Source organism: Hippoglossus hippoglossus, chromosome 4 (assembly GCF_009819705.1).
Source record: "Hippoglossus hippoglossus isolate fHipHip1 chromosome 4, fHipHip1.pri, whole genome shotgun sequence".
Lineage (NCBI taxonomy): Eukaryota > Metazoa > Chordata > Actinopteri > Pleuronectiformes > Pleuronectidae > Hippoglossus > Hippoglossus hippoglossus.
The window spans coordinates 14,455,770-14,469,139 of record NC_047154.1 but is presented as its reverse complement, the minus strand read 5'-3'; the positions used below and the strand labels follow the sequence as shown (position 1 = coordinate 14,469,139).

Genomic DNA, 13,370 nt, shown 5'->3' with positions numbered 1-13,370 from the left:
AATCCTTTGAATTTAAAGGAATCAACTATTGTCGTGTCACCTGTGGCTTATCCATCTCCCTGCTTACCTTTATCTGATATTTGACTTTTCCAGCAAAGTGGCGAATGACGAAGGCGGGCTCCATGACGGCTGTGGCGACAAAGTATTTGTTGCCCTGGTGCTGCTGCTTGAATTTAGCCAATAAAGTCTCATCTGTGGCGTGGGGAAAGCTGGGGCACGAACACAGAGAAGAAAGAAAAGAGATAAATGGAAAGGCTTCAACTGAATTTAAACAAACTTTATTCATTAACAAATGCCTTAGACATGAATAGAGAGTGAGTCATCTGTAGCTGTGTCTTACTTGCTCTCCTCATCCAGCAGGTAAAGCAGACCAGTGGGCTTCTTGCTGATGAGGTGGATACAACCCACGTTGTCTGTGTAGTCGATGTTGTGCCACGTGATTCCCTCTGCTTGGTACTCCTCCTGCGTGAGACAGGACGGGGCATTTCATGGACCAGCTCAATGGAAAAGTCGTGATGATCTTTGAGTTATTGAACCAATTAATCTCTCAAAATATTCGTACTGCATGTGCCAAAAAGATGGAGCAGTTGAACATTTGACTAAATTATTAAAAATTATAATAATTAATTCAACTTTCATTTGTATTCTTATCATAATCCTGAACTCTGAGGGATACGAATAACTGCCATGTGACTTAACCTCCTATCAGAGATCAAGAAACTCTCGATGAGTCATCATTTTAGTCATTTATGGTGCAGGAGAATACGCAGAAGTGAAAACAGTTGTACGTTTGAATTACAGGGAAGTAAACCTACTGGCCTCAGTTTCACGTTACATTATTTTAAGACGAGGGACATAAACCAATGATCTCACCTGTTCCAGATTGAAGATGTGATGATTGAAGTAATACTGCAGCTGCTCGTTTGCATAGTTAATGCAGAACTGCTCAAAGCTGTTTGTCGCAAAGTCCTCAAAGCCAAAAATGTCCAGGACACCGATGGACAAGCACTGTAAAACAAGACACCAGCCGAACATAGAGATATATTATTTATAGGGTTTTACAATGTGCATATATATATTTGTTTGCATGTATTTTGTGTGTCAGTGTGAGAGCGTATGAGTCTCACTGGAACAGATTCCTCCATGTCTTTCTTGTTAAGCAGTGCGTGATTGATGCGTAGGACGATCCAGTCGAACAAGGCGCTGTACAGAGATTTGGCCATGGAGTCTCTGGCTGTGATGGCCTGATGAGAGAAGGAGTGGAGGATATGAACAGTGAGAAAAACTTGAACAAAACTGAGCATAAGAGAAGAGACGCACAGGTACAGTTTGACAGTGTGTCTTTGGAAGGAGACTATATCAAAACACAAAAAAGACAGATAGAGAGAAATGTGTATGAGGATTTAAAAATCAAAAAGTCCAAATGTTGAACATGACTAACTGACTGTACAAAGACATCTACAGTAGGTATCAATAGAGAGGAAGAAGCAGGAAGGCACAAGGAATAAACAGGCCGTTATCAGTGTGTATGTGAACATTATTATTGTTATGACATGTTGCAGAGACTGGTGCTCACCTCAGAATGGCTGTATGGGAGGATCAGCTTGTCATTGACTGTCACTGTTTTCCTCTTCGTCAGCGCCTCGACCAGCAGCTCCTCTTTAACCTGAGAGAGGCACCCACAGGTTAATGCCAACAACAGTCAGAAGACAGGAATCAGTTGAGGCTTCCAAAAACGTATTAGCTTGACATCTCAGGTAGGTGGGAAGTTTCCGTCACTTCTGTCCAGCACCAAGTGTTTAGATGTGCGTGCTTTTGTATACTTTCTTAACACTGACAGTGACATAACTCACAGGCAAAGCGATAAATGGATTCACAAAGAGACACACAAATGTGTTACCTTTAGCAGATCAGACAGCGTAGACAGGACCTCTGGTGGTCCCACATCCAACCCCTCGTCTCGGCCGGTTGACTTCCTCCTGTAGGTCACGTTGCCCAGATACAAGATGGCAGAGAGGACAGAAAAGATCCTGCAACATAGTCATCAAAAGAATTAGATAAACTTAAGTATCAGTCATATGACACATGCAGCGACTGCATTGCTCCTCTTCGGCCTCATCATCTATTTATGTGAAAAATTAATAGACTCCTTGTCTCTCACACTCTCTCCAATAAACTGCTACATTCGTCTGTTAGATGAAACTACTGTTGTGAAGTTGACTCGCTAAAAAGTATCTTTGTTGTAATTTATATTTTTAGTCAAATGACTCGATGCTTCGACCAAAATAACTTTTTAAGGACTGAGGGGGAAAGAATAGCAGGCTCCTGCATTACACTGGACATGTTCACTTACTGTTTCTTGGTGGCAGGAAGGAAGCCAACCATCTCCATTGCCTGCTGCAGCCTTTCGAAGTCATGACGCAAATCTTCCTCATCCTCAATCTTAAAGTTTTGCTGCGAGGAAAGACAGACAGTTAGTAGGGCAGTCGATGTAGATGAGACAATGAAAGCATAACACGAAATGGAAAAATAAACAGGAAGATCAGAGGCGAATGAAAGGAGAGAGGTGAAGATAGAGAGGCATATTAACGAGTGAGACAACAAAGACAGCTCGATTAACATGCAGTTCACATGTGCGCGCTGAACAGGGACTGTAGACAGCGGCTTATTCAGAGGCCTGACAGTCTGAATGAATAGCAGGTCTACGAACAGTGAATTACAACAGGTTAGAGTTGTAGAAGTGAATATTTATAAGATTGATCCGACTAAACAGTGCAGGCAGAATAAATCTATCTACTAATTTCAGGAATCTCTGTCTGTATGTAGCTCGCATATCTCGCAAAGCCTTTCATCTTATCGGCTTCACACTTGGCAGTGTTGTGTCCCATTTGCTGTGATTTGGACACGCGATTCATTTAATATTAATTAACTTTAAATAAACAGGCGACCAGTGCTCTGTAGCTGCGTCGGCTGACACTCAACGAAAGTGATGTTGTCGATCATGACAACAGCAACAACAACTGATTTTCCAGTTTGGGGTTCTGTGAACTTTGAATAAACAAGTGAACAAATCATTGTGGGGTTCTGTGGATCATTTTAACAGTTTTAGAAAGAAAGCTGCAACCAGCATCACCACAGGCCAAGCGACCAGCCCATTCCAAACAGGCATTTTTTAGAACAGGCACTGCACTAGCGAAATTAAGTTAAAAAAAAAATAAAAATAATGGATTGGGTGTAAACTGCTGGATGTGATGCAACAGAAGCGCAGCACTGTACCTGCTTGAGGTAGAAGTATTCTTCAGGCGGCAGCAGCTTAAACTCCTTCCTCTCCTCCTCTGAGGCTCCCAACAACAGGTAGTAAAACACGTGGTAGTTCCTGGAAAAAACAACACAGTGATACATGTAAAATCAATCACTTCATTGGATAAACTAATTCATATGTGCTTCCATCATGCTGTTTGTCTGATGATCTGGGGAGTGGTTATCAGTGGATATGTTTGTGGTCATAAATGAGGGGTTGTTTGCTGCTAAAACTCATTGTAAAAAGCTAATAGACAGAAGACAATGGAGCGCAGCGAGGTAAATCTCAGTTTTCCACGCGTGGTATCAATGGGAAGGTACATTAGATACTCAGGTGACAGCCTATTAGTGCAATGATCCACACCTATTACTAAGAAACGATGACATCATACAGTAGATTTCCTCCCTGACTCGACAGGCAAGAAGCTCTGTCAACAGCAGCTTGTTATTGACAGTACACTGGTCATAGCCTGGAGGATACAGAGGCAGGTTTGTCAATGAAAGGTGACTTCATTTTTCAAAACCAGCTGGAGAAATCTGGAAAGGAAGTGCCTGAATAATAACACCAACCAAAAAGCTACAGTGTGTTTTTAAACAAAGCATCAACTGAGCTGGCTGAGCGGTTCAGTGGTAGATAACAGGATTACAGAGCAACACTCATGAGTGTTTGTGTGTATCTGTGAAAATATAAACTAGAAAGAGATCAAACTAAACTCGTGATGTTTGGAAAAGTCTTCCTGTGTCAGTAACAGTTAAAGCACAGTGTTGTGAATAAGGCTTTGCTCTAGTATATTGGTAGGGTCAGGGTGTTCTGTTGGTTTCACTAATGTAAGAAATAAGTAGTGGTAATGATTCATTCTTCAGTGATTATATCACACAGAAAATGAAAACACAGTGGAGGATTTTCTCTCTTTCCTTACAGACTGTCTCTCAGTGAACAGAGTGAATGTCACTGTGAGTAACAGCAACGTGACAGAAGATTAAGTGACGACATGACCAGTGAGGCGGTGTCTCTCAGAAATGACTGACAGGAGAGGGATTTTTTTCCCCTTTATCATTTGTTTGTGTAGCGAGGTAATTTTTAACTCAGACAAAACTGTAATCACAGGCCAAACCAAACTATATTTTGTGAAGGAAATTCTGAATATCACAAGCTCTAGTTAATACCGATTAGTTAAGAATTTTTTTTATGTACAAAGGTAAAGGCTGACTAACAGAATTGATTTATGACATAAACAAAAATATGGAGATAATAAAATGGAGTCTGACAGCAACAATATGTGAGTATGTGTATATATGGGTGTACAAGTGTAAAGACTAAAGACAGCAGCCTTCAGCTGAACTTCATATCCAACTGTCAGAGGCTCCTGCAAAGAAACTCCCCATGTTTGTACAAAGGGCCCCATGAAGGTCAGTGGGGGTCAATGGGTTAAGACCCTGCCCGTCTCTCCTCACCTCTCGTTCTTCTCTCTGGAGACCAGCCGAGACTTCTCCAGGAGATACTTCTCCACCACAGCCCTAAATAAAGGAAAAGAAAGATGAGGAGGAAAGAAAAGAGGACAAGAGAAAAGTGGATGAAGAAAAAAAACAAAGAGGATTAATCAATTAACACTATGGGTCACTCAACTCTGTCTCTCTGTGAGTATGTGGATTTTGTCGGGTCACATGTGAAAGTGGGTTGGTAATAAACAACGAGGGGAGGAGCAGGAGGGGGAAATGAGGACAGATGGCCGGATCAATCAAAGAGTGAACAAAGCTTTCAGATAGGGTCCCATGCATGGCACAACACATCACACACGTAGCAACACACAGACAGACACGCAGCAAAAACCAGACAACTCTGGTGTTCATTTATTTAACTCCATTGTATAGTAAAGACGGACTGGGGACACTGGCAGGCGGCTGCAGAGGTAGAGGTACTGTATGCTTTATACTGTCAGACCTCTGCAGTCATGAGAGTTGCCGTTTTAAAAGTAGCTGTATTTACCCACTGCACCAGGCCAAGGTCATTAGGTGGTCTAAATCAGACTGCAAATCAGTCACAGTTGTTTTTTTCTATAGCCAAGCAAATACAACACTGACGCCAGTTGTCATGATACACTAAGAATAGAACTGTGCTGTGAGAAAGGTTGCGGTGTCCATCTGCTAAAACTGATGCCTCAACTATAGACGTACTGTGCATCTACTGTACTGATCCACTGGTGGCCATTTTTAATTTTCACTGTTATGAAGTCAATTAACGATGTTGAGATTTGTTTTAGTTGACTAAGACCACAGATACGCAAATAAATACCATTTGATCTTAACATAAGAATAGTTACGATTAATCTTTAACAGAATAAGTTCAAAATATGTTTAACTAGAAGGGTGATCGTAGAGTGCATACCTCTACCAAGGCTAACGCCCTATCTCACCATTTTAAAGAAATAAAAAATCCTGGATCCACTGGATTATTCTTCCTTGGCTCATGCCCCCACCCCACCATAATTCTCAATCCTGCAAAGTAACTTAGAAACAGACAAACCCCAATGGAAAAATATCCTCCTTGGCTATGGTGAAAATGTATTCGATGTTTAGACAGGACACAGCCTTTTGGCATGTCCTGAGTGACTGGCAGGAATTCATATTAAGCTGATAATACTTTTTGAACATATCGCATCAGACATCAGTTGTATCAAAGGCTTTTAGAAAGCCACAGAAACATCAGCCATAAGAACATGTATTGCTTGATGTTGCATCTTCTTGAAAAACGTCCAAACAAGGAATTTGAACCAGTTTCCTTTGAGTTTTTTGTACATGTGGGAGGAATTTTATATTTAAATCATGATATACAGTATACATATGTTTTTGAAGGTCGTTCTCAATGGATTCTGAGCAACAAGATGGATACCTGATGAACTCAAAGGGCCACGACAGGAAACAATATGTAAATGTGATATTAACCTAAAAGTAAGGCTGGCTTTTTATTTATACGAGCTGATTAGAGAACAGTAACACACACATACAGTACGTTAGCTCTCAGGCATCTGTCACTCATACACCAGCTCCTTTTTACACCTCCACTAAAGTGGGAGTTGCTTGTCATGGTCCTGCTCCATTACACTCAGTCCCAGTGAGGAAGGATTAGTCGCACAGAGAGTCAGTGTGAGAGAGAGAGAGCATAAAAACATCCCGTCTGTCAGTGAGTGGGTCTGCTCAGAAAGCAGAGCAGAGTGGAACAGCAGCCTTCCCTTTGTTAATCTCCTCTATTGACTGTCTGAATGGCTGCCACTGGAGATGGAAAGATAGACAGGCAGTCTTTGTTAAGTCTACAGAGCAGGGCTGTCGTGATCCTCTGAATACTTTACTGGTGTGAAGCAGAGGTTTTCTCGAACACGTAACCTGGAGGTAACTATGTGAGGTGTTTTAGTTTTTAATATTTCCTTGTCCAAGTGAGACGTTCCCAACTACCATTCCCAGAAATAACAGTGAAAGGGACATACAAGCCACATTATTACAGGAGCTGGTTGAAGGACACAAAGGATATTGATTTAAGCTAGTTTGCAACAAAAAAAAAATCACCTAGTGCAAACGTTTCCTGTGTTGCTGTAAACTGATCTGCTGCAACTGATACTGCCACTAATCAGTCATAACCACCTGAAGGGTCATGTGAGTACAAAAGGTACGTGGAAAGCAGATATGTTTTTTATTTGCATGGTTATTTGCACTGTTGTAAATGTAACTACTAGCTTTTGTCTTTTGTAATAATTATGCTTTTTCAACAAAAAAAATGTTTTCCTCGTTTGGGAACTACTGATCTAAGCGAGTTCACTTTAAGGTTGACCGAATAATAACATTAATGGAAGTAACAATAATTATTGTTATGGATAAAGATAAGATAATTACAAATAAATATAGTTATCACTATTATGCCTTACCACGAAAATTTCCAATGGTCCATGAAATAAGAAATGGGGATCTAACACAATGCATCATCAACATGAATAATTATTATTTATTTTCAGACATGGTCTTTTAATCTTTTTTGTCACATGACGCAGCCACGTTACAAGCACTGACACTGGGACAGAAACACATGACAATGTGACAGGCTTATAAGTTAAAACTAGCCTTAGCAAGAAGCTAAATTAGCTAGAATTTTAAACTTAAGTTTCATAGTCACACTCTGTTATTCAGGGAGGAACTAGTCTGTAGCACAGAAAAGCCCCAACCGCCAAAGAGACACTCTCAGGATTGGTTTACAAACCATTCTCAGGGTAAGAAAATCAATAGAGCACAATGTGACTTGGTGCCATCAGGGGATAATCAGGTCGGGGATGCCCACTTACTGTGGAGCTTAGCAGCTGTCGCCACAGGCATTTGCACACTTCAAATGATATTTTATTTATAGAGTGAAACTTCAGCATATACACCCGTGTGAAAAATCCCATCCTGTCTGTCTATAGTCCACATAGCGTATAGAATGTTCTCCACAGCCATTCATCTCCTGACCCTTCTATAACGTGTCGTCTTTTTTAAGACATTATTCTGAGCAGCTGTTCCGCTCTCTTGATGAGGAACTGAGGAAGTGACACAGCCAACCAGACTTTGATGCAGCTACTAACCAGAGTTTGAATGCTGAGAAAAAGGAAGGACATGCTAGTGGTTGAAAGTTTCGGTGCCCACACAAACATAAACACACACTGCACAGATGAGGAACCACATGACCAGCAGTAACAAGAGCAAAGAGGAAGAGATTATAGAGGTAGACGACCGTGATGACGAGCAAAAGGAGGAAGATACAGAACATAAAACATTTAAGGTTTGTGCATGGTAATTCGAAAGTAGTTAATTGCAAAGACACAAACAAACACACACACGGAGCCGGTTTTAATTACTCACCCTCGGACCACTCCACTCTCCAGATAGTTAACCTGGATAAATTTACCAAAGCGGCTGGAGTTGTTGTTGTGTGCCGTCTTGGCATTTCCAAAGGCCTAGCAAAAACAACAAAGGACACAAACACATGTTAAATTTAAGGGATTAAGTCAAAAACATACACAGATACAAATCAACAACTTATCCAGACTAATGCAAAGTTACCACAGCTGTTTTACCTCTTGATATTTTTACCATATCAATCAAAATGATTTAGATAAAGACACACGTAGAATAAAAGCCGCTAATGATTTCGGAGCATCGCATCAGGCTTGATTTTTAAGCCTTGGTCACTATTGATGTTTTGAAAACCAACTGTGAAATGTGCCGAGATTCAAACCTAACATGGAGGTGCAACAACAAAACTGAGTGCACCTTTGAGTCAGCAGATCTTTCAGCACCCTTACTGGAGTCAACAACAGCAACAAATCACCATGGTAACAAAGAAACTGGATAGTGCAGGGGTTAAATCTTGTTTTTAAACAGCAGCTGAGACCACAGAAGGGGGTGGGACCATGTGTGTGTGTGTCTTTGGGGTTTTAGGGGGGGTGAGCATCTGCAACTCGTTGTCCCCTCTTGTCCTCCTCTCACTCTCTTGCCATCCATCTCTTTCTTTTCACTCCTTGAAGACCCTTTCCCCCTCATTCTCTTGATCAGTGTGTGTGTGTGTGTGTGTGTGTGTGTGTGAGAGAGTAGGAGAGAGAGAGAGCTATAGAGAGATAGAGAGATAGAGAGAGGGAAATAGACACAGAGAGAGAGAGAAATAGACACAGAGAGAGAGAGACAGAGAGACAGAGAGAGAGAGAGAGAGAGAGCATAGGTCAGTGATGATAAATGAGGTTGGGACAGCCGTTCTCTGTATAGCAGACAGAGAGGACCAGGGTTACTCTCCAGGCCTCAGGCTCATGCTAACCCAGCCAGGGGTTTATTGCACTGATACGGTAACAGAATAGCACTCTTTTCCCCCCCCCTTCATGATGCACATGCTCCCATGGTTACAGAAAGACAGATACACACACACACACACAGACACTCAACAAAAGGCCACCACAGGGGAAGTTGATTCAGTGCATGTTAAATAGGAGATTGCAGGGTGAATTTGATACAGTGGTGTTGGGCATGATTAGAGTTAGGGGGCACAAACACACAGGGTCTGATTGAGATTCCTTAGGACGGACTGTTGACCTATTTTCAATTCCTCGGCTCCAGCATGCCTGGCTTCCTAGATTTACATACATTTTCTTGTATTACTAAAACTTTTCTTTACTCTTTACCAATTTGCACCAATATAACAACTAACCTTTATTTTCTCTGTGTACAAACAAAATGTCATTATCAGATAGTATTTCAGGGAAGTATGAGGCAAGAGCTGTTCTTGATGAAAGAGATACTATTTTTTTCTTATCAGAGAACAGAATATTTTATCTTCAGTTGACTTGGACTTGCTCAGACAAGGCTCCTACCCACCCTCTCATTTTCTGGGATGTCTTGCTCGCTCGTTTTTTTTACTCCGTGTGTATATATCACAAATTATTCTATGTGTATGTAAAGTTTTGTCATTAGCATGTAGGTACATAATGTGTAAAACTGTAGATTTATTCTAAATATATCAAATGTGCTTAAAGGGTACAAAGCCATCACTGTTCCAGCTTTGAGGCTCAGTAAAGCGTGTTTTGGTGCTCTTTCTCCAGAGAGTCTCACTGCTCAGTGCTGCCCACAGTGCCCAGTACTGTCTTGATCATCTTTACTAAACAAACATTGCAGCCAAGAAAACAAAACCCTTGGAAATCTCTGCAAAGCCCAGACCACTGTAGCATGGAGGGAATGCTAAACATGTCACTGCATCATTCGTATTCGAACATGCCCATTGGTGAGTGATCTAATTGGCTGGAAGGCTCAGCAGGTATGAGGAAACGGAGCGACAGCTTGCCAAACCATGTCCTGCGAGAAACGTGGTCTGATCTGCATTCTTATGAAATACGGGTGCTGTAACGGGTAGCTATGGAAGAAAAAGAGTGAAGAAAGAGTGAGAAGTAAAGAAGAAGAGAGAGATAGGTCACAAACAGACAGCAGGGTGGTTTAGCATTCTGCAGTGTGTGCATGCTGCGAGTATGAATAGCTAGGGACCATTTCATGACGTCCGACACTGTTTTAACTGATTCCTTTCAGTGGTGAGCTGTCACCTCTGGCAGCCTGCTCCCTCAAATATTTCTACTTCAACAGAGCCAGACGTACAAGAATAAAGTATCATATCCTCCTCTCACACACACACACACACACACACACACACACACACACACACACACACACACACACACACACACACACACACACACACACACACACACACACACACACACACACACACACAGGGGAGTGTCTTGAGAACAGTGGAGTTTACGAGTTGTGTGTCTCAACAAGCAAGTGGGGCAGAGATGTGAAAGTATAAATTATATACTTTAAAATGACATTAAATGTTAGGCCTTGCACAAACAGGAACAAATAAAAGAACATGTGAAAGGGAACAGTGTTATGGTGTACACAAGATAAGATGTTCAAGCAAACAACAAATTAAATTTGCTGTCGAGTCTCCACAGAAACAAGTTTTTGTGTCTCGTGGGTCGTCACACTTGTCCCCATACTCTTTTTAGTTAACTACACCTAGGAGGTTATGTTTACAGCGTTTGTTTGTTTGTTTGTCAGTAAGCAGGATACCAGGAAACCTACAGAACAGATTATCATGAAACTTGGTGAAAGGATGCAATATGGGTCGTAGAAGAAGCCATTAAATTCCGGTGCAGATTCGGATCAGGGGGCAGGGACCAGGAAATATTTGACACTTTTTTTTAATTTGCGTAATCTTGCATATTTAAAAATATTTTCATTGATTTCTCAGAGAATACTTCATGGTTCCTGATGAAAAAAGAAGTTTCAGTGTGTGCAAATGGATGCAGATTCAAACTCGACTTTTGCTTGTACTTGGTCTTACTACTATAACATGGAGGTTTTGCTGCATCCTTTAAAAGTGGTGCTCAAAAGAGCTTCAGTTAAACTTTTCCACAGGCTCTGCCAAGGCTTCGACACCGACACCTCACTACAGCAGGGATACACTCACAAAAGGACTCAATAGTCCAACTGCCAAAAAACGGTTCCCACATTCACAGAGGACAACAGCAGGCCAGCATAGAAAACTCATCAAACCTTCACATGGACATGCTCACTCGTTCAGTGGCAGACACTTTTAACACAGACAACTAAAATAAATCATGGTCCTTAAGGCCAATATATTGATATGCTGTTTAATTACAGGATAAACCGGTGAACCCCTGCAGGAGGGTAATGAGCTATATAATCACCCTAGCTGTAATGTTGAGGCCAAACATCAATGGTATTTAGTGACAAAATAATCACTGTTTGTTGTTGTCCTGAATGTGAAAAAATGCTTTGGTGAGATCACATGATGTTGGCAGTGAATGAATGCAACTGCGTCTCTACACAGTTCCTCTTCTATGCTTGGCCATGCTTCAAGCTGCCACTATATCCCACCGACTACACTTAAACCCCTTGAGCTTAACTCAACTGAATTGTTAACAAAGAATTGATTCTTTGAGGTACAATAATGGCATCAACAGTGCTTAAAGGGGCTGGTGCTTAGATTCAAAATGTTGAATGTTCTGATGATATGGTCATACTGAAGCATTTCATGAATTTACTGCATGAAGATCAGAAACTAATATTTCTATATTCTTTATTGTGTTCAACAGAATGATATGGCAGTACTTTAACTGTTTATTACTTAAATAATAAATCAAACAATTTTGTTCAAGCATCGCAAACGTGAAGGATTTGCTGCTTTTCACTGTAATACAGCATATTTACACTGAACATCACTGAGTTTCATGCTGACTAACTGATAATGACATACCTAGACAAACTACACATTTACAAAGAGAAGATAATCAAATAAAAGGGCTAACAATCCCCTTATGAGACCACATTTAAGTTCACTAGATCCAGATGTTTATTTGGATCTGCACCAAATTACACACACACACACACACACACACACACACACACACACACACACACACACACACACACACACACACACACACACACACACACACACACACACACACACACACACACACACACACACACACACACACACACACACACACACACACACACACACACACACACACAAATGCCAGTCCTCTCAACATGCCTAATTTGAGTTTTTCTATTAGAAATCAATAAAGATGTTGATCATGATGGTACAGAAAGAAAAGAAAATTCCTGGATCTGCACTAAACTTAAATTGGTTATTTCCTGACCCATATCACATTCTTACACGAAGTTCCCTAGCAATCCATCCAGTAGTTTTTCAGTATTCTGCAAACTAACAGACAGACAATTGAACAACCAACCCCGGACAGAAACATAACCTCCTTGGTGGAGGTAATAACGGCAAAGCCATTATCAACTTCAGTGGAAACAAACTAACTTGTGTTGCATGACAACTGCATAGTGGAAATACAGTGGTGGCAGTGTTGGTTGCGAGGGGAAAAAATTGTAATTGATTCAGTATGCAGTAGTTGATTGTAACAGATGACAGCCATTATAAGCAAAGGCAGAAAATCAGGTCAAACGCTTCCATGCACTAACATTAGCTTCATCACAGTTACAAGCAGAAGAACAAGATTCACAATAGAGTAAAAGAAACACAACCAGGAGATTAAGTTTTCAGGCACCAGTTTTGCTCCTCTTGTGGTCTGGTGTTTTACCAGATTGGAGCCATTTCAAGCTGCTCCACCCATGTCTAGATGGGTCCCACATCAAACTCCAGCTTGTGGTGTGGTCACGGTACCATTATTAGACCCTGAAGTGGCCTGCAGCATGCTGCTACATGTAAGCTGTATTCAGCCTGTAAGGAACAGCATGTTCTACTCTTTAATATGATTCTGCATGATATGATTACAGTAAGAACTTTGTCTGTGTGTGTGTGTGTTTGAGATGAATGACGCGTGCGCATGATGCAGCAACTTAAACCCAGTAATGCCAGCTTTTCCCAAGACTCACAATGCCACCCAGCCTGACCAAATATAGCTGAGGAATAAAGCGGTGCAACCCATAACTAAGAGATAAACAAT

General features: G+C 41.1%; 1 protein-coding gene across 9 annotated transcripts in view; it reads right to left on the bottom strand.

Moving 5' to 3' along the window:
* The window catches only part of LOC117760046 (unconventional myosin-IXb), a 55,845-nt gene that overhangs the window by 15,172 nt on the left and 27,303 nt on the right, over nt 1-13,370 (bottom strand). For all 9 annotated transcript variants that reach the window (XR_004613604.1, XM_034582751.1, XM_034582753.1 and 6 more), the window contains exons 5-14: nt 8,182-8,276; nt 4,756-4,818; nt 3,277-3,376; nt 2,354-2,454; nt 1,901-2,030; nt 1,577-1,666; nt 1,128-1,244; nt 874-1,008; nt 341-462; nt 68-209 (exon numbers count right to left, since the gene is read on the bottom strand). Coding sequence is in view for 8 of the 9 variants with exons in the window: in XM_034582751.1 (XP_034438642.1) it covers nt 68-209; nt 341-462; nt 874-1,008; nt 1,128-1,244; nt 1,577-1,666; nt 1,901-2,030; nt 2,354-2,454; nt 3,277-3,376; nt 4,756-4,818; nt 8,182-8,276 (1,095 nt within the window). In the remaining variant the exon portion in view is untranslated. The remainder of the gene's footprint in view (nt 1-67; nt 210-340; nt 463-873; nt 1,009-1,127; nt 1,245-1,576; nt 1,667-1,900; nt 2,031-2,353; nt 2,455-3,276; nt 3,377-4,755; nt 4,819-8,181; nt 8,277-13,370) is intronic.